This window comes from Solea solea, chromosome 14 (assembly GCF_958295425.1).
Source record: "Solea solea chromosome 14, fSolSol10.1, whole genome shotgun sequence".
NCBI lineage: Eukaryota > Metazoa > Chordata > Actinopteri > Pleuronectiformes > Soleidae > Solea > Solea solea.
The window spans coordinates 1,955,220-1,975,319 of NC_081147.1; the positions used below are offsets into that span (position 1 = coordinate 1,955,220).

Sequence of the window (20,100 nt, forward strand, 5' to 3'; positions counted from 1 at the left end):
GAGCATCAGTAGGTGATGAGCGTGGAGCAGAGACACGGGGGGGTGGGTGAGGTGAGGGGCGCGTGTTGGATGTTATAAGGCGCGTGAATCTGCTCCACTGTCGCTCAGACCAAGTTGGAGTCGCGCGCGGCGGAGCGTGAATGAAGAGGGAAGCGGGATTTGTGAATGAATGAATCACCGAAGTTGATTCACAGAATGAGGCGCGTGACCTGACGATCCACTGACCGGGAACAGACACCGGGAAACCGCGCGCGGCACCAGTTTGTGCGCATTTTCAGCGCGCGCCTCTCTGAAGATACTCTTATGTCGAGTCTCTACAGGACTCATCCTATTATAATAACAACAATAATAATAATAATAATTAAAGTCACGTGTCCAGCAGCAGCGGGATGCCGGTCACTCCAGCGCCAGTCGCTCCGGTGCCGTCGCGCGCAGCCGTGCGTCCTGGCCGCGGCGCGTAATCCTGGAGAGTGGACAGACGCTCCGCGCCAACGCGACCCGATGAGACTCGTCGACGCGCGGCATCTCCCGCAGCTGATGTCGCTGGAGGACCAGGAGCCCACGATGGTGGGAGGAACCAGCATGGGCGCGCGGAACTCCACGCCCGCGGCGACGGCGGCGGCGGCGGAGGAAAGCGCGGGCGGCGCCGGGCAGCAGCCGCAGTCTTTCCCCTGGGTGGTGACGCTGTTGGCCGGCGTCCTCATCACCACCATCGTGGTCGATGTTATCGGGAACCTGCTGGTTATCGTGTCCGTGTTCAGGAACAAGAAGCTCAGGAAAGCAGGTAAAGTAAAAATTAAAAAGTAAAAATAAAGTAAAAAATAACAATATATCGTTTCGAATATTGTTTCTTACATTTGACAGTTTATGACTGTAAAAAAAGTATCAAATCACCAGAAAATCGATAAAATGTCATAATTACACTGTAAAAAATAACTTTACTTATTCACTGAATTTACTTAAACACAAAATAATGATTATGAAATTTAAAACTTAAATATTGTGAATTATCAGTGTTTCAGTTTTACTTTGTTAGTTGAAAGAAAATCTTTGTAATTTTATAACTTAAAGTTTTAGTGTAATTATTTTTCATTTAGTGTAAAAAGGTTTTTCTGAGTAAAAAGTTGAAACATTTTCAATTTATTTAAACAAAAAAAACACTTGTTAAACAAACATTTTGCAAAAACTTAAATCGAGATTATGTCACAAACTGTGTTTTTAACAGTGCAAAATAATTTTACAGTGATAAAGTCAACTGTTAATTTATTTGATGTAAAATTATTGAATCATTTAGGGACGAGGAAGTCCTGTGAAGTTGAAGTTCGAGCACAGACAGGTTTAAGTTTTATTTTATAATTATCATAATTTTGCAGTGGTCAGAAAACATTAGTTTTCTGAAAAAGTCCATTCACACAGAAACTGAAGAGGAAACATTGAGTTTTATCTTTCATGTGATTTTTCTGGCTGACCTTGTGACCATGTGACTTTTCGCTCTCAATACAAAACTTCAAAAATATAAAAAATATTACGAGAAAAAAGTTGTAATATTAAGAGAATAAAGTCGGAATATGAGAAAAAAGTCGCAATATTATAAGAAAAAACTTTAACATTACGAGGAAAATTCAATTAAGAGAAAAAAGTCGCAATATTATAAAAATAAAGTATAGGAATATGAGAAAAAAGTCACTATATTATAAGAAAAAACTAAAATACTGTATTACGAGAAAAAGTCAATTATGAGAAAAAGTCGTAATATGTTTTCACATTAAACTTGGAGTACGAGATTCTTCCACGTTACACATCTAGGGGGTAGAGTGGCTCAGTGGTTAAGACCAGTACCTGTGTGCAATAGACATCATGGTCGCAATGGTCGCAAGTCCGACTCCACGCCTGGCTGATTGTACTCAATTCCATTGTAAATCGCTTTGGATAACAGCGTCTGCTAAATGACATGTAATGTAATGTAAAATCAAAACACACTCACACAGCGCCCCCTGGTGGCTAAAGTCAGTAAAGCAAGGTTTTTTCCTTTGCAAATGATAAAAAAAACCTTTTTCTCTTCTTGTTTTTATTCTCAGTGAAAACAAACAGCAGATGTTTTTAAGTCAATAATAATAATAAAAAAATTCCGTCTTAATCTGCAGCGTGTGCTCGTAGTCGTCATGGTGACAAATTAACAAACAACCACAGCCTGTTTTTTTCTTTTCTTTTTGTTTCCTGACAGTCGTTCACTCTCCTTCACTCCATCCTAACCTTCATCTCCTTCCCTCCATCCTAAACTTCATCTCCTTCCCTCCATCCTAACCTTCTTCTCCTCTTATTTCCTTCAGACTCTTCTCCTCTTAATTACTCTTCCCTCACCTCCTGTGTGACCTTGTCATCTAATCTTGTTTCCTCTTCCCTTCTCAATTATCCTCCTGTTTTCCCATCCGCCCTCACCATTCATCCATTCATCCACTCATCCATTCACCAGTAAACGGTACTGTATATGTCGGAACCTGGAAGTCGTTAAAACAATAAACTCAGTGTACGACTGAGTTACTGTGAAACAAAGACGACACAAGTGTCGCCCCCTACTGTTCCATTTCTGTATCTAACGTATGAATTAGCATTTCAGTGAGAAGAGAGAGGTTAAAAAAAAGAAGAAAGAAAGTGCGGCGTTGTTTTCCACGCGTTGGAAGGTCAATGTCTCGCAGGCAGATAATTAATTCATCGTTTGTCTTAATGAACAGGTCAATTAGCATAACAGGCAAGGTTCCATTTATCACGAGTGACCTTGGTAACGGTGCCTAACAACGTCCGACTGTGTTCACCCTTTACTTTACTGTAAAGTCACAGTGTGACTGTGTCACAGTGTGTGTAATGTAAGTGTTTATTAATGATCAACCACTCCTGTGTGTTGTGATGTTAAAACGTGGATTTTCTCTATGGGGTTTGGTGTGGGAGGGTGACACAAAGAAGAAAAACAGATTTTGGCCACTTAACCAAAGACTTGTGTTCTAAAATCTACCTCAGCTTAAGTTTACGATATCTTAAGACCATGTTAACATCTGTATCTCACTGTTGGACACACATTTCCAACAGGAAACAGAAGTTTATAAACCACTCCCTCTCCCAAACCAAACCCCATAGAGAATATCAGTGATTTTAGCTCACTGGGACACAGGAGCTGTTGGTCCACTGCTGCCTCCATCAGTGACTTTAAATGTCTTATATTGTGACATCGGCATTTAAAATCCTTTGTTCAGATTTACCTCAGGGACACAAACTGACCACACGAGGCAGCAGTAGACCAGCAGCTCCTGTGTCCCTGCGAGCTAAAATCGCAGATTTTCTCTCTGGGGTTTGGTGTGGGAGAGTGAGTGGTTTATAAACATCAGTTTCCTGTTGGAAAAGTGTGTTTTACATTAAGAAAAAGTGGAATACAGTTGACATTCAGTTGCTGTAGTTTGTATGTGGAGTTAATATGTTATTTGTGTTCTAGAACAAAGCGTAGGGCAGTAAAAACATGAGCGGAGCCTCGATATTTTTTTGTATTTTACGTTGTTATACCTGAAGGTGCATTCACACAAATGAAATATGCACAGAGGCCACGTCTGAGTGTGCAGAATGATTTATGCCTCTAATGAGAGCATCTTTTTTCTTCAGTCAGTGAAGCACTCTGGGAATTGAACCTCTAATCCTGGCAGCCACTCACACTCACTCATTAACATACGGAGAGAGTCGGAGAGTATTTGCAAAGGCCAAACGCGGTAATAAAGACAGAAGCGCGGACTAATACGTGCTGACTGACAGTTGTGTGTGTTTGTGTGTGTGTGATGAACCACAGACAAAAAGACGTCAAAGTTTAACGACGAAGCTTCTTCTTCATGATGAAGAGGGTGATAAATACTGAACTGTAACTCTCTTTGTTACTACCAAATACAATCAGAAGAAGAGTTAGTATTATGGTCTGTATTTCTATAGAGCTTCTCTAGTCTCGATGAGCTGCTTTACACTACGGTTTTCACACATTCACTCACTGCAACGTGGGCTTAAGTGTCTTTGCAGCCGTGATATCGTGACTCCGCCCCCGTTGAGGACGAGCTATGAAGTCATAGAGAACGACGTGAATGATACCAAACCGAGTAGAGCTAGAACCATACAATGAAAAAGCGTCATTAGACTCACCGACTTGCAGAATTAAAGCAGAATAACTTCTCTCTTTCCTCCTCGCTTCCACAGGAAACGCCTTCGTGGTGAGCCTGGCGCTCGCCGACCTGGTGGTGGCCATCTATCCCTACCCGCTGGTCCTGACCGCCATCTTCCACGACGGCTGGATCGCCGGCTACATCCACTGTCAGATCAGCGGCTTCCTCATGGGCCTCAGCGTCATCGGCTCCATCTTCAACATCACCGGCATCGCCGTCAACCGCTACTGCTACATCTGCCACAGCCTCAAGTACGACAAGCTCTTCTCCAACAGCAACACCATGTGCTACGTGGTGCTGGTGTGGGCGCTCACCATCCTCGCCATCGTGCCCAACTGGTTCGTGGAGTCGCTGCAGTACGACCCGCGCGTGTACTCATGCACCTTCGCGCAGTCGGTCAGCTCGCTGTACACCATCACCGTGGTGGTGGTGCACTTCATCCTGCCCATCGGCATCGTCACGTACTGCTACCTGCGCATCTGGATCCTCGTCATCCAGGTGAGGAGGAGGGTCAAGCCGGACTCGCGGCCCAAAATCAAGCCGCACGACCTCCGCAACTTCCTCACCATGTTCGTGGTGTTCGTGCTCTTCGCCGTGTGCTGGGCGCCGCTGAACTTGATCGGCCTGGCGGTGGCGCTGGACTCGCGGCTGGGCCGCTCCATTCCGGAGTGGCTGTTCACGGCCAGCTACTTCATGGCGTACTTCAACAGCTGCCTCAACGCCGTCGTCTACGGCGTCCTGAACCACAACTTCAGGAAGGAGTACAAGAGGATCGTCCTCATCGTCTTCAATTTACGCTGCTGAGACGTTTGTGACTTTTAACGAACAAGGAAAAACAGCCGCGAATGGAAGAGAGTGGACTTGGCAGAAAGGAATAAATGAGGCTTCACAACAGAGAAAGATTTCCTGGACGTTGGATTATCCAAACACTGTGACGCACCAACTCCTCCATTAACTCAAGTCGAGGCAGAAACACAAACATTGACGCTGTTCCTGTCGCCTCCATCGAGGTTCACGGAGGAGAAAAAGTGACTCGTAATAAATTACTTTTTTCTTTCTACGTTAACGAGAAAAAACTAAAATTGTGCTGTGGGGAAAAATGGTTGATTTACATCTGAACGTCAAAGTTTAACACGAGGCTCTGTTTCTTTACACAAACTATTTCCATCATAATAGAAATTGAAATTTTTTGGTACGGTGGCCCTGAGAGTTCAAAATATGTCAGAAAAGACACAAAATGACACGACAAATATTAATTTAGCTCATTTTTCAACACAAACCGATGAGTAGTGATTTCATATTTATTGTGTTTTGATTATTTTCATTGGCAGCAGTTGAGTTGAGCTCTCAGGGCCACCGTAGATCTGAGGAAGAAGCCAAACTCTCAAAGAAAGAACTAAAGAAAAGTGGAGGTTGGACAGAGAGGCCACAATTAAACTCAATCCATCTTAATCCAGCGTAATTTCCCCTCGACAAACTTTCTCAAACTGTGTTCGAAATCCACCAAAAAAGGTCCTCAAAATCATACAAATAAAACCAATTGACATTGTTGGTCTTGCTCATGCAAGAGCCATGTAGAGACAACTTCCTCTTACTCCCAGATTTCAAAATAAAAGCACTTGTGCCATATTTGGGCTCCCACAAATCTTAGTGCCAGAAGAACTTTCTGAGCTTCACCATTTTTACATAAATGTGACAAAATTCATCCTAATATGTCCAGATGTCGCTGAGATAAACACATATGAAGTCGTCCTGTGGGACTGAACCATGTTTTGCTCAATAGGACGTCATCGGTGGGTCGATTCTTACCAAAATTCAATGGGAACATACTTCCTGTGATCACCTACCCATCACAAAAAAAAATCACATTGATCTGTCAATAAAATGCAGACAGGGAGTTGCTAAAAGAAGGACAAACTTTCAGAAAACAGTCTTAATCATTTCCCGTCGTTTCGAGTATGATTTTATTCTTAAATCTGTAATAAAGCCATGTTCCTGATGCAAAAAGACGACCTCAACACCATCGTTCACAAACAACTGCACCTCGGTTATTGACGAGTGAATTTACCTTGTAACGTTGAGCGGTGTAGCATCTACCTCATCATCAGGACTCATGCGGGACACAGGACAGAGCGTTGGACGGGGTGAAGACAGTTTGTTTGTGTCCCAGTTTCTTCTCCTGAGAGCGACAGAAAAAAACAAAGTGAGTTTGAAGAGATCTCAGGTTTCACACGTTTAACACATGATAACAGGATTGTCAAAGACGCAACACTGTGAATCCTTTATTTTTGTAAGTCCGTCATATTTACTTTACTTTAAGTTCCTACCTCCAGTTTTAGTCTAATTCAGTGGTTCCCAAAGTCTGGGTGGGGACCCACAGATGGGTCGCGGGAGATTCTTTTTGGGTCCCCACACAAATCCTCAAACTTTCCGTGAATATTTATGTGAATGTGTCATACATACATAACATACAATGAAGTTTTAAGTCATTTCCACAACACATCTTGGAAGTTATTTGTTTAGCGATGCTTAGCGAGTCTTTCCGTTCACATCACACCTCCACCGTTTCTGCTGCTCAGGCCCCGACAACGTGTTTCCACAGCGACGCTACGCTGAGACACTGAAGCCGAGGAAGAGACGGGAGGAATCTGTCAAACTGTCACAAATTACATTTACACCTGTCACAGTTCAGGAGTCTGACAGTGGAGACAGTGATGGACAAGCACATGTTAATGTCACTGCGTCTGACAGATTTACCACGTCTGAGGGAAAGGGTCACAGCAGCAGACTCCATTTACACCTGACGGAGAGATAGATGGATGGATGGATGGATGGATGGGTAGATACCCTGAAACAACACCTTGTGTTTTCACTGGCCATTGGCCGCTAGCAGTTACAGCTACCTCACTGATTTAGAACGTGAATTCACTGTGGTCACGATGTGTCTAAAGACTGTCCTTTAGCTTCCAATTGTTAAAATTCGGGTTTTAGACGAGCGTAATCGGCCGTTCTCAACCGTCGTCTTCGTCTACTGGACTTTAAATGGGTCAGTGAAGCTGGTCTGTAGTTAGGCCCACTGGATCGCGATCCATTGCCGGTTTATCTACAATAGTTTCGCATGGTCGAGCTAAATCTGATTTCGAAATGACAGACGTTAATGTAAATAAAAATGTTATCGTCTTGTTATTGGGTTTATCTTGCACCAGCTTCTTAATCGAACCCAATCCGTTTGCTCGGAAAGTCTGGTTCGTTTGGGGAGGTGGGAACACGCAAACAAACTCTGAAACGTAGGTCTCGGATTTGATGCAGCGCCATGCCACAAAAAAGCCAAAAAATGCCTGGTAAATGAAAACCTGGAAGTGTCGCACAAACGTCTACTTACTTGTTTTTGCCGAAAGTAAGCTCAGTGACCTCCTTCTTTCTTTCTTTGTACCGTCAAACACAGAGGACGTCGTCTGTGACCACCTGAAACTCCACAAACACGTGTAGAACTCAAGAAAACAAAAGGCTTTGTTATGTTGCTGCTTGAAGCGTGGACTTGTTTATCTCACCCCAGACTCTTTCACCTCCTCACATCTTCGGGTTTCTTCCTCCCAGGGACACGAGCAGCACAGGTGCGAGGGCAGGACTCTCCAGATCCCGTGATAATCCGATGTGAAGGCATTTCTGTCACACTCCCACAAACGCGTCCGTGTGTGACTCTAACGGCATAAAACCAGACGGGACCCGGCGTCTCTGCCGCTCAGAAGCAATACTGTGTTTGATCGCTGCTGCACACCCGCTCTCGATCTGAATATTCGACATGAGAATGAGCCAAATGATGGTTGTTATGAGCAGGATTCTGACCACATCACTGTGTTTCACACTCCGAATGTTGCGTGTGTGTGTGTGTGTGTGAATCAGCAATCCCATTTCAATGACCTCGCTCTGTGTGTGAGACTTGTTCTTCCTGAATATAAAAAAATGGGTAAATTAGGACCTTTAAAACAGCAGCAGGTTTGGTTAATGAAGGGACACTGAGTGTAAACAATATATTGTCTTATCCTAAAACCAGGACATTTAATCTGAGGGGGGGATTTTGACTATAAATGCTTTTTTTGGTCTGATATTTGGAGAAGGTACAGTCACTTCCTGCCCGGCCATTTCCAGTAAAGTGTCGGCCAAAGATGTAGAGATGTTCAGCGGAATTTAATGTTGAATCCCTCAGTGCTAACTGCTTAAAGACAACATAAACATATGAAATCTATATTGGATGTTTTAACAGCTAATGTTAACCTTAAAAAGTCCCAAATTTCCACTCAACAAAAACCAAGGAGCTAGCTTAAATTTTGACAGGAAGTGTTAAGTGATTCGTAGGGTCAAGCGTGAGCTTATAGTTGTTACTTTTGGGGACAGCCAGGCTAGCAGTTTCATCATGTATCTAGAATTTATGCTAAACTAAGCTGCTACTTGCATATTTTTGGAATACTTTTATTTTATTAAGAGGGTTTTTTTGAGATTAAGGACAACACAGAGCTACAGATAGCAGCTGGTTAAATTAGCTTAGCATAAACAAAAATAATTTCATTATATAATGAAATTTATAATTTCACGTTGTGATTTACACTTTATTGTGAAACATCTGCTAAATCTATACCCGCCCAGAGGATTTGATCATTTGTTTCATTGTTGGCAGTTTTTCTTCAATTTTAATCCATTTTTATTTGTTTAAATAAAACAAAAATAAAACAGAAAGCAAACATTTCTGGGGGGTTTTCTGGACACTGCGTTGCTACGTTGACTTGCTAGTTAGCAAACAAGGTTATAATGATAAAAATGTACCTCAAAATCACTTCTAAACTTAACTGCTCGCCTTGCTTTTTTCGACATTCAAAAAACAAACAAACACTGTGTACTGACTTAACTGTCGTGATTGTAAACACTATTGTTTAAATGAAGAGGAAGCAGCCATTATCTAAGCCTCCTGTATCCAGTGTTTCTGCTATGCTAGGCTAATGGATTTCCCAATGTACCAAATGTTTGTCTACCAACATTTGCTCATAAATGTACTATCTCCTCTTTGAAAATACTATGAAAATAATCAGTAATAATTATCATAATAATAAGTCCACTTAGCATAGCTGTGTTCTAACTAGGGATGGGACGATATCACCGATAACGATATCACAAACTCCAGTATCTACAGGTACCGAGATTATTTTGATAGTCATTTTAGACCATTTATGAACGTGTGAAGCTGTTAACAACCAATTTCAAAGACATAATTCTACAAATGTGTAACGTAATAAGAAGAAATAAACAGCCCTAACATGCATACTGAAGCATGTGACATATAGGCTTTTTGAATTGCATCGGATTTTACGATGTCCAATCCAGTGATTTTTGACCAGTATCGGACAAATACCGATTCCCATCCCTGGTTTTAACTGGACTAAAATGAACCATATTCTCATAGAATAGACCACTTTCACCTGCAAATGACCAAAACCACTCGTACAGGGTAACAACAGCATGCAAAATGTGTCGTGTGGGGAAAAATAAAACAATTTCTTTAAGTAATTTGCTTCCTCGTGTGTGGGGACATGGAATAAAACACTGAGCCTAAAGGAGTAAAACCAACAGTCTCAGAGCTGAAAAGTGTACATTTACATTCACAGCTGCTGCTGTTAGAGAACAGACTCCAGGAGAAGGCTGATTTAAACAGTAGTAGAGATAATTGGTCCGCTGAGGGTTTGAAAAATTCAGGATACGGACGTTTTACCTGCGGCCGTGCAAATCCAGATCCTTTTTTCTTTCATTCTTTCTTTAAATTCAATGCAAGTAACTGTTGTCAAGTGAGTTGAAACAGTTCACGAGAAGATGTTTGTGAAGAATGAAGCGAGTAAACAGTAAACAGAGAAGGTACCTGTTTTTTGTTTTTTTTCTTTCATACGCCGTTTTGCACATCGTCGTGGAGAATGTTTCCTCTGAATGTCTGGACAAAACCAACCGAGCCCTGGTCAACATGTCTTAATAAAGGAGCGTTCACTGTGAGACACTGCCTCCTGTCTGTCACTTCACACACACACACACACACACAAGTCCCCAATCTGATTACATTAGTTGATTAAGGTCCAACATTTCTGGCTTACTGTGGGGATTGAGTCGGTGATCTTATGGTTACAAGCCCAATTCCTTTCCGCTTGGCCATTGGCTGCCAAAAACCTTATGTTTGCAGCTACAGATACAGTAAAAATACAGTGTAACAAATGTATTAGAGAGTTGGTAATTATCAAAATCAATGAATACACCAATGTATCACCAAAAATGATGTTTCTAATACACAAATACAATTACTATTGTTATCTGTGAATTTTCAAATGATTATTTCATGATTACGATGTAAAACTATAGTTATTTTCTTGCATTCCTGAAGAGAAAAAAATTAGTGTTAGTGGTTGAATGTTATGTTTGATTTCATTTCGGACTCAAATTTGCAAATAAAAAGGTGAATTCATTTCTTGTATTTATGACAGGTGGTCTAAATACATTTGTTAAACACTGTATATATTTGGACAGAGACACGCACATATACATATATTTAGTATGTACAGTACCCAACTGTATATGAACAGGTATTTCTATACTGTTTCTATACCTTTTTTAAGGATTACCTGTTAATTTCCAGTGGACTCCATTCGTTTTCGGTTTTCAGTTTCCGGTTTTGAGTAAAAGATGCAGAGAAGTTAATCAGGAAGTTGCCGCTCTGGAATAATGTCTCCTCTCCACCTGTTTATAAACTTGTAAAAAGCATCAGATAAATTCAGTCTGTCGAGTTTCGTGACATAGCGGTCGATCTCCGTGGATTTAAAGTTGAATCCGGCACCACTCCCATTCATTTTTGCCACACTCTTGCCTGCCAACATGGCGGTTCACAGAAACCTCAACCGGATTTGCATCAAACCTTCAGGAACAGAAAATTGTTGCTGTAGATTCACTGAAATTTAAATTAACGGTGTAAAATATCTACAAAGACTAAATAAAGGACTAGAAAGAGAACAAGTGGAGAGCAGATGTGTGGTGGTGAGGGAAGACGACAGAACAGAGGTGACAGTCGTGGAGCGATTGTGATGAAAAAAAGATGAGACTAAGGAAGAACTGAAGAAAGAGGGAAGAGAAGGTCGGAGATTAAATGGATAGAGACGAGAGGAGGGGAAGAGTCAGGAGAAATCATTTATTACATGAAAATAGTCTAAACGGGAGACACAGGACCATCATGAATTCATCTCCTCGGTTTTTCATCTCCTTCATCTCTTCTCTGTATAAACAAGAACAAATCATTCAAGTTCAATTTACTGGGAATAAATAAATATAAAAGAGAGGAAGTGCGGCCGCATGTGTGACATCTGTCACGTACCATTCTGCTCACATTATAATCACGTCGTCAGCGGTGAGATTCAATTCTGCGGAGATGAACACATTATTATAGAAGAGATGTAAACTCATTCTAAAGGAAATCGGTAAACGTTGCATCGAATATCGTTCCTGCCAATTCAGACGCTCATTTAGCTGAGAGAATTTTCACTGTCACTGTGTTCCTGGAAGTATGTCGTGTTGACATTGAACGTGTCGTCTTGAGATCGTCTTGCCTGCCAACATGGCGGTTCATAGAAACTGAGCCACGTTAAGTCATGTGCAGTTCATTGTGATGGTTAAATGTCTTGTTGTGGGGAGATTGGGGGCTGTCTCCACTGCCCCCTACTGTCTGTCAGTGGAAAACCAGCCTTGCAAGATTAGAGCCGTCAACCCAGAGTCCTCAGGATCAGGAGTTGTTGCCAAGTCTTGGGTCTCTTATATGTGAGACAAAGGAACTTGACCTTGACCCAACAGGAAGTCGGCCTTTTTAAAACAGGAAGTTCACTGTAACTTTGCTGCACATTTACCGATCTGCGTGAAATTTGGTACGGGAGACCAGGGACCTGCTCTGTCAGTGGTGAGTTTTTTAGGATAAAGACATGGATTTATTTTTACGGTGGTGTCGTACTTGAAACTGTAGGGGGAGCTCCGTTGAGAGAAAGATAAAAACAAAGTGACAAAATGGTCCCAAAGATGCCTTTGTTCAACCCACCACCGTAACTTTCACTCACTCTCACTTATAAATGTAAAAGCTGCTGCTGCTGCTGCTGCTGCTGCTGCTGCTGCTGCAAAAGACCGTGTCAATTAGCGCATGATTGGCCTCGCCGCTCCGGGGCGAGAAACCATCGTCCTCTCAAAGAGAAAAATACACATTGATTATTTTCCGCTTGGTTTTGAAGTGGAAGAGAGCTTTCTGAAAGATGGGGGGGAGGGGAGTCCTTTAAAGCCAAGTATCCACACAGAGGCTCCTCCTTATCTTCACGTTCTCAGTTAAAGGTGGTGAAGAAGCTGCTCACAAGCGTCTGTTCAGTCGTGTTAAACAACCGCAACTGAGGCTGGAGAAGGTGTGATGGTCTACATTTTAATTCTGTAACTGCATTAAATATTATTAAAAAAAGGTAGAGGAGTTCAAACGCTGCAGCTTGAGGACTTCTTTTCTCGATTCAGATAAAACATCAGAAAATGTTGAGTGTTTTCCAAACCTTGGAGATCATGTCTTGTTTTTGTCCACAAACCAAAAGTGATCAGTTTTAATGGTCTCATAGTTTAAAATGGAGCAAAGAAACCAGATACTAATCACTTTTATGAAGCTGGAAATCTTAAATGCACGGTGCTGTTGTCCGAATACATCGGGGTTAATGAGACTCCCGTCTTTGGCTGAATGTAAAAGTGCAGCTTCACGCAAAAGAAAATTAACCCCAGTGGACCTTTAGCCCATCCCATCGGCTTCCGTCTCATTTGTATCAATTAGGCAGCGAGCGAGATCACTCAAGAGTGCTTACGTGGCAAATGTCGGAGAGTGTTAGCACTTCAGGGAATGTAAAGAAGAAGAAGAACAAAAGGTGAGATGTCCACAAAAGCAGCTCCGACCCGCAGGGCTCCAAGGTCCTTCATTTATTCAGAGTTACGCTCTTTTCCACGCTGACACAAAGAAGTGAAAGTGTGAGTAAAGCAAAACGCAGAGTTTAATGCTCTTTACACAGTAAATATGTTAGAAAACTGTAGTGGTGTCACCATTCGATTTGATCGGATTAGGACTTTTTCAGAAGGTGACGACATTTTTCGTTTGGATTGACGTTTGATTTACAATCGTAAATCAAACGTCGTAACAACACTGGAAAACAGTGGCTGAAAACATGACAACTGTGGAATAAATAATTATTTACCTTACCTCGAAGGAAATGACGTAGACTCCTGCTGGGATGTTGCAGTACCACTGATGGAGGGATAGAGGGCGACAGAGAGCAGGACTGTAGCTAAACCTAATCTCATTTTAATCTGATTTTCTGGGGAACGTCATCGTTTTGACGTTGGATGAATATTTCTCTACATTTTCAGATTTTTTTTGGGACTAAACAACTAAAATAATGGATTTTGAAAATGATCTTTAGTTGCAGCCCCATCTCTCGCCAAAACGTGACCTGTTCTGCTCAAGAATTACAGTCGTACGTGTAATTTACCATAAATAAATAGACTTATATATGTGATTGTATGTGTGACATGAAGAATAAAAACAAATGTGACAAAAAGACATTGTTTTGGCATTAAAATACATGTGGCCATGTTTAATGTTATATAATCTGAGCAGGGAATGAAAGAGATTATTATCTGTTTTAAGTCACAATTGAGCAACACTTGAAGTCATTTAAATCTGACTTTTCTTTTTTTAACTGTCAGCCTTTGTGATTTTTATCAATTTCACAACTTAATTCAAGAAAAAAAATCAATTTAATAATGGAAGTTGGTTTTCTTTGGATAGCTACACAAACATTACGTTTTTGTGCGCGTGAAACAAATGTGCATTTTCACGGAAAAACAACCTCCTTCACACGAGATTTCTTTTAAACCGATTGCAGCGGGTAAACATTTTGTCACATAAACACTGACGACAAACAACGGCACGGACGATTTATGGCGTATTCATCACCTGTTTGTGACGCAGACGTAGCTCGTCCTTCATTATACATATAATCTTACACTATAGTACATGCAGAGTCTCTCTGGTTAAACTGTCAATCAGTGTTAAGTCCTAAAATATTGCATGCTGTTGGAATTAAAAAAAACAACAAAAAAAACCTATTAAATATACAGAAATTGCTGATTTAGTAAATATTTGAAAACATAAAAACACATAAAAATAACAAGTGTTTTTTTTATAATAAAATAAAAGTTTTAAAGACGATGACAACACTGTGTTAGTAGAGGAAGAAAAGGTCCCACATAAAGACAGTAACTGAATCTGAAATGTATTTTTGTGTTTTCTTGGTTTGTGTGCTATAGAAAAAAACACTTTTAAAAGCAAACATGATTGACATGTTAGTTTTCCTCAAATGTCATTAAGAATAGACTTTCTTTTTTTTTTACTATGAATTCGGATGAAAAACAAACTAACTTTGCTTTTTTTCTACATGATTTGGTCTGAAGGTTAAATGTTTTTTTTTTCTCCAAATCGACACCGGTGAGTGAGGTAGTTCGACTTTTCCAACTGCGATATTAAATACGTGAACGTTAAAATGACAAAGTACCCTTCAATTTCTTTCGAGGGAATCTCCTTCGTAAAGGAATCATTTAGCTTTTTCATCATAGCCACGCTAACACGTTTAACGATTGCACAAATCTCTTGGACTTGATGAAATGCGAGTACAGTAGAGCGATGAAATAACGACGACAAGCAACCTTTCACGCCTTCATACTGCCGAGACGTTTGACAGATAAATCCTAAAATGGCTGCCAACCGTATCCAACAGCAGCGAGTCAGAGACTAAAACATTAAAATGTGTCCTAGAATTGTTCGTAAGTGTCCCCGGGTGAGTCAGTCCCACCTGCCAAAGAGTCTCTGCGTCGCCATCACTGCACCAGGTACGACGAGGACGCGTCCCCGTGTTTGAGCGTGTTGCGGGCGATGATCTCCACGATGGCGATGTACGTCCCCGTGAGGAAGCCGACCAGCCCCACCACGCTGATGACCACGTTCTTGATGGTCACCAGCGGCGACAGGCCCTCTGCGTGGAAGGCGACGAGCTCGAGGAGCGGCGGGAAGATCAGCGCCAGGAAACTGCTGCTGACCGAGCCCACCAACGAGATGACGAGGTCTAGCTCCGGTATCAGGATGGCGAGGCCACCTGGTGGACGAAAGGCACACACACACACACAGACAGAGAGAGAGAGAGGACACGGTGAGAGGCAGCGGAAACTCGATTGTCCCAAATTTAAAAAGATTGATAGAATTGTTGGCGTTTTAAGTCAGGTTTGATAGAAATATGGGTGAAAAAGTCGGGTTTAATTGAAATGTTGGCGTTTAAATTCAGGTTTGGTAGAATTGTCTGCGTTTAAAGTCAGGTTTGATAGAAATGTCTGCGTTTAAAGTCAGATTTGATAGAAATGTCTGCGTTTAAAGTCAGGTTTGATAGAATTGTCTGCGTTTAAAGTCAGGTTTGATAGAAATGTTAGTGTTTAAATTCAGGTTTGATAGAATATTCTGCGTTTAAAGTCAGCTTTGATAGAAATGTCTGCATTTAAGGTCAGGTTTGATAGAAATGTCTGCGTTTAAAGTCAGGTTTGATAGAATTGTCTGCGTTTAAAGTCAGGTTTGATAGAAATGTCTGCGTTTAAAGTCAGGTTTGATAGAATTGTCTGTGTTTAAAGTCAGGTTTGATAGAAATGTTAGTGTTTAAATTCAGGTTTGATAGAATATTCTGCGTTTAAAGTCAGCTTTGATAGAAATGTCTGCATTTAAGGTCAGGTTTGATAGAAATGTCTGCGTTTAAAGTCAGGTTTGATAGAAATATCAGTGAAATAGTCAGATTTAATAGAATTGTTGGTGTTTAAAATTGGGGCTGATACAATTGGTGTATTATGTTAGGATTTTAATTTGTAGGAAAGATTTTACCTGAAAAACAAAAAACAAAACCTCATAAAAAACATTTAAGACTCAACGTGCGAGGTTACCGAGGCGATGGACGGCTTCAAAACCCCTGAACTCAGTGACCCTCACCCATGTTACTGCTGGTTCCTTTTCATGTTGGTGATTTACTATTTCAATCATATTCCACCTCTTGTCACCTACCTGTCACACCTGAGCGATCATGTGTGATAGAATAGCGAGGATATGGAAAAGCAAGTGGAGAAGAAGTGGAGGGGAGACAATTTTTCATCTTCTCCGCTGTGCGGGAGTGAAAGGAAATTCGGAACCGTGGTAGATAAAAGGTTTAAAGACCGAAAAAAGAGAAATAATGTGAATCACACATAAGGCCACAGAGATGGCAATTTGATGGGAAGAGGAGGAGGAGAGAGAAAAGTGACAGGGAGGGCAGAGACTGTGGCTGTGAGAAATAAAGCTGTGATTGAGGGGCCTGTTTTTCACATGTTGGAACTGGTGACCGTGCAGTTGAAGCCGCCAGGGACAAGAGTCACCTTCATTTGTTTCTTGGAGATGGACATAAACTGTGTGAGGCAGCTGTGATTGTGAACTGAGGTGTGCTTCATTTCTGTGTTTGCTGACAACGAACGCTATAGATGGGTATTTAGAGCGCGAACTCAAGCAGTGACGGTCCCTCACTGGTCAAATGCATCTGGACAAATGGTGTTATTATCAATATTTATGTGACATTTGAAGCTGCACTACAACTCAGGTCATCATGGTAAGAGATGGGTGTTAAATTTCTTAAAAATGACTAATCATGAAGTGAAAATGTCATTAAGTGATTCCCAAAGTCTGGGTCAAATCTGCCGAATTTTCCCAAACTTTATTTATTTAAGTTTCATGTGTGAATGTTTTAAATAATATTAGTTTAAGTTTTAATTATTTTACCAAAAATCTACTCGAAATGATTTGTTCTACCAATTCAAAATAATGTTATGTGTTTCAGATATGGCCGTAAATGTGTTGCTACATAATGCAAACCTAAACAAATCAGTCAAGTAGCAGCCACTAAAGTCAGTACAAATTCCACCACCTACATCTGCCTTCAGGCCATCCATCTTCAGCCCCCGAATTACAGCGCAGGATCAATAGGAGTCGATATCACTAAGCAGTACCTGCATCAGTGTTGGTTCTGATAAAATCCTGAAAACTGTGTGGTTTGATTTCTTACACACTGACCCAGAGCGGACGCGTCGGAGGCTCCGTTTCTCCCTGCATGTCGGACACCTGTAACTACCTGCTGATGAAACACAATCAATCGCTTTTCACTCACTCAAGTCAATCAAATTAACCTAAGGGGGCGACGGCAAGGTTGAGCTTTCATGTGACAGGAAACCCGAGAGAGCGCCTCCCCACCGCACTCCCAGTGTGTAAACCCTCTTCACCTCTGAGAAAACTCTCTTGTTATTGAAGGATGCTCTTCAAACTGCATCTGAGGCATCAAACAAGGCCATGTAGGAGGAAGGTGGTGGTGGAGGAGCCAAGCCGAGCCGAGCCGCTAACGCACAGAGAACGCTGAGCTTTCATAGCAAACGAACCACAGGGCTTGAGCTAAAAGCCCCGGCTGCCGTCCCCTCGAGAGGACGGCAGAATGTGCACAATAAGGCTCCTTCAAAGGGCCGGGGATGGAACGCGGAGAGCACACTGATTTGGCCTTACCATCTCCAACTGTCAAAAACAAAGGCAAAGAAAATACTGGGCTCTCCTCCTCTATTAAACCTGATAGGAATGCCAGAGAGCACTTCACACGGCCAGATGCTCCTTCAGAGAACGACAGAGATGTTGAAGAGGTAGAAAAATGTGAGGGGAATCATGACGATGACGGTTTTATCATGCAAACTTGAAAATTTAGAGTGCTTTTTGCAATCCCCGCCGAGTGACGCGAAGGTCAGACAAAGGCATCGGCAGAGTTTTAAGTGTTTGTGAAATGACAAAAGCCATGAAAACAATATTCATCTTGATTATAGTATAGTTCACAGCACATTTGAAAACATGAATGAACAAAGAACCTTGGTCCCGACATCCTCTGGAATTTGCTGTTCACGTACTCTATGACCAATTAGGTGTACTTATATTGGCTGATATTTGTTGAACGTCAGAGTTTAATAGAAACCCAATGTAACCTCTTTATAGATTCTAAATGAAAATGAAAATCAAAGTGCACCTGAGCTCATGGTCAAGCTTGTAGGCCACTAAACTGTACAGATTGTTAATTTAACTCATGTTCTACAGCTACAGGTGTTGCTCAACTTTAATTTCATTTAATTTAACTACTTTACCCAAAGTAAGCGGTGAAACTTGCCACGTTGTGTTGTGAAACCACACAAGACGACGGTTTCTTCTCTGCAAACGTTGCATACAGCTCAGAGGGTCCATACACAATAATATCTGGCTAGAATCTGGCTGCTGGCAAGTACGTGACATCATCTGGAGAATCTCTACGCTGATTGGCCATCGCGTCAGCACGTTTTTGTCGCTAAAAGTTGAACATTTTGAGCGTGCGATAGACGGGATGAGCACAATTTGAAGCACGCCTTTCGCACAAGTATCGCATCTGAGAAAATGAGAGAAGTGGGAAGCTTGGGAACCTAAAAATAAACTTTTATATCTGCTGGGAGAAACAGCTTCTCAGCTGGGTGGAGTCAAACATGGAAGCAGGGACTGCTCTGAGGAGGCATCAAAGACTGGAACAGATCATCCACAGTCAACTGGGATGTACCAAACACTGCCTTCACCTTGCCGCGAGCAAACACCACAGAGGAATGGACCACAGGACCCGGCTGCTTCCAGCTCCTGCAACTGGAGGCCAACGTTCATCTGTTGCACCCAAAGCTGCCTGATCTGCTGCTCATTAAAGACGATGGGAAGCTCAGTCCCGTTGGCGCGCTCCCAAGACGCCATCACCAAGACCAACAACAAGTAAGGGTCTGCATCATATGCTAATGTTAATTAGCAAGGAATGGAGCTGATCAGCGTGGAGCCAAGAACAACTTCCCCAACACTCTCAAATAAAACAATCAGACTGACATTATTATATAAACGTCAATGTCTGAAGCCGCGGCACCACAGCAGAACGAGAGCTCACACCAGTTCTGACAACCTCTCCCCTCAGGAAACGGAGCCTAAACGCAATAAATTATAAAGGTCAGGGATTCACCAACGTCATGTGCAGCAACAGGGATCCCAACACATCACGCTCTGTGGTCAATTTAACCAGAAGACAAGTCACGACCATTTAATGAATGTCACTCGCGTGCAGGGAGGGAGAATTTGACAAAGTGACACAACCGTCAGTTTCCCGTCAGAAAATTATTATTTTTTGTCTTTATTTGTGTCTTTACCTTTTAGCTTTAACTTTTTACCCTTCAATTGGAATAGGGAAATAACTGCAATTAAAGATCTAACGCTGCTCAGCAGACTTTGCCCGAGGATAACTTTTCATAGAGGTGATTATTTTCCTCTTGTATGCATCCTGTAATAATGAAGCTGTGGACTAAATGCCTCTTACAAAGAACTTATTTCATTTCCTTGGACAAGGTGCTTTGCAGAATTATTGGCGAAGCTTGTGGGATGAAGCGTTGGGGTTTAGAGGTGGTCAAGTGCAGCCTATTTGTCAGTCTAACCTGCGGTCAATGATGAAACTATAAACCACAATGCTGAAAAGAAAAGATAATAAACCTCTGAAACACGGTGATTTACATTTATCGGATACAACATAATTATTGCGAGCAAGAAATACCATTGAGCTCAGCAGTCATTATCTCTAATGATAATTAATTTGGCATCAAACGAGCCTCCTCTGCCATTTTGTCTAAAATGACTCCAATGTTTTATTTGCTTTGGCACTGCCATAAAAACCCCCACCTCATTTCC

At 41.7% G+C, this 20,100-nt stretch overlaps 2 protein-coding genes across 2 annotated transcripts in view; one reads left to right on the forward strand and one right to left on the reverse strand.

The window, feature by feature from the left end:
• On the forward strand, positions 1 to 8,717 carry mtnr1al (melatonin receptor type 1A like). The gene is made up of 2 exons (XM_058648995.1): positions 1 to 784; positions 4,225 to 8,717. The coding sequence occupies exons 1-2, from the start codon at positions 304 to 306 to the stop codon at positions 4,992 to 4,994; spliced, it is 1,251 nt and encodes a 416-aa protein (XP_058504978.1). The 5' UTR covers positions 1 to 303; the 3' UTR covers positions 4,995 to 8,717.
• Positions 8,718 to 13,836: 5,119 nt separating this feature from the next.
• Positions 13,837 to 20,100, reverse strand: part of slc36a1 (solute carrier family 36 member 1) — a 31,638-nt gene continuing 25,374 nt past the window's right edge. Inside the window, exon 12 of the mRNA XM_058650505.1 lies at positions 13,837 to 15,427. Coding sequence (XP_058506488.1) covers positions 15,153 to 15,427 — 275 coding nt within the window. The 3' untranslated portion in view covers positions 13,837 to 15,152. The remainder of the gene's footprint in view (positions 15,428 to 20,100) is intronic.

Bases quoted from the DNA above. Each gene is read 5' to 3' on its own strand.
- mtnr1al (XM_058648995.1), top strand. From the start codon at position 304: ATGTCGAGTCTCTACAGGACTCATCCTATTATAATAACAACAATAATA. The intron at 785-4,224 runs GTAAAGTAAAAA...TCGCTTCCACAG, and splicing joins CAAGAAGCTCAGGAAAGCAG to GAAACGCCTTCGTGGTGAGC.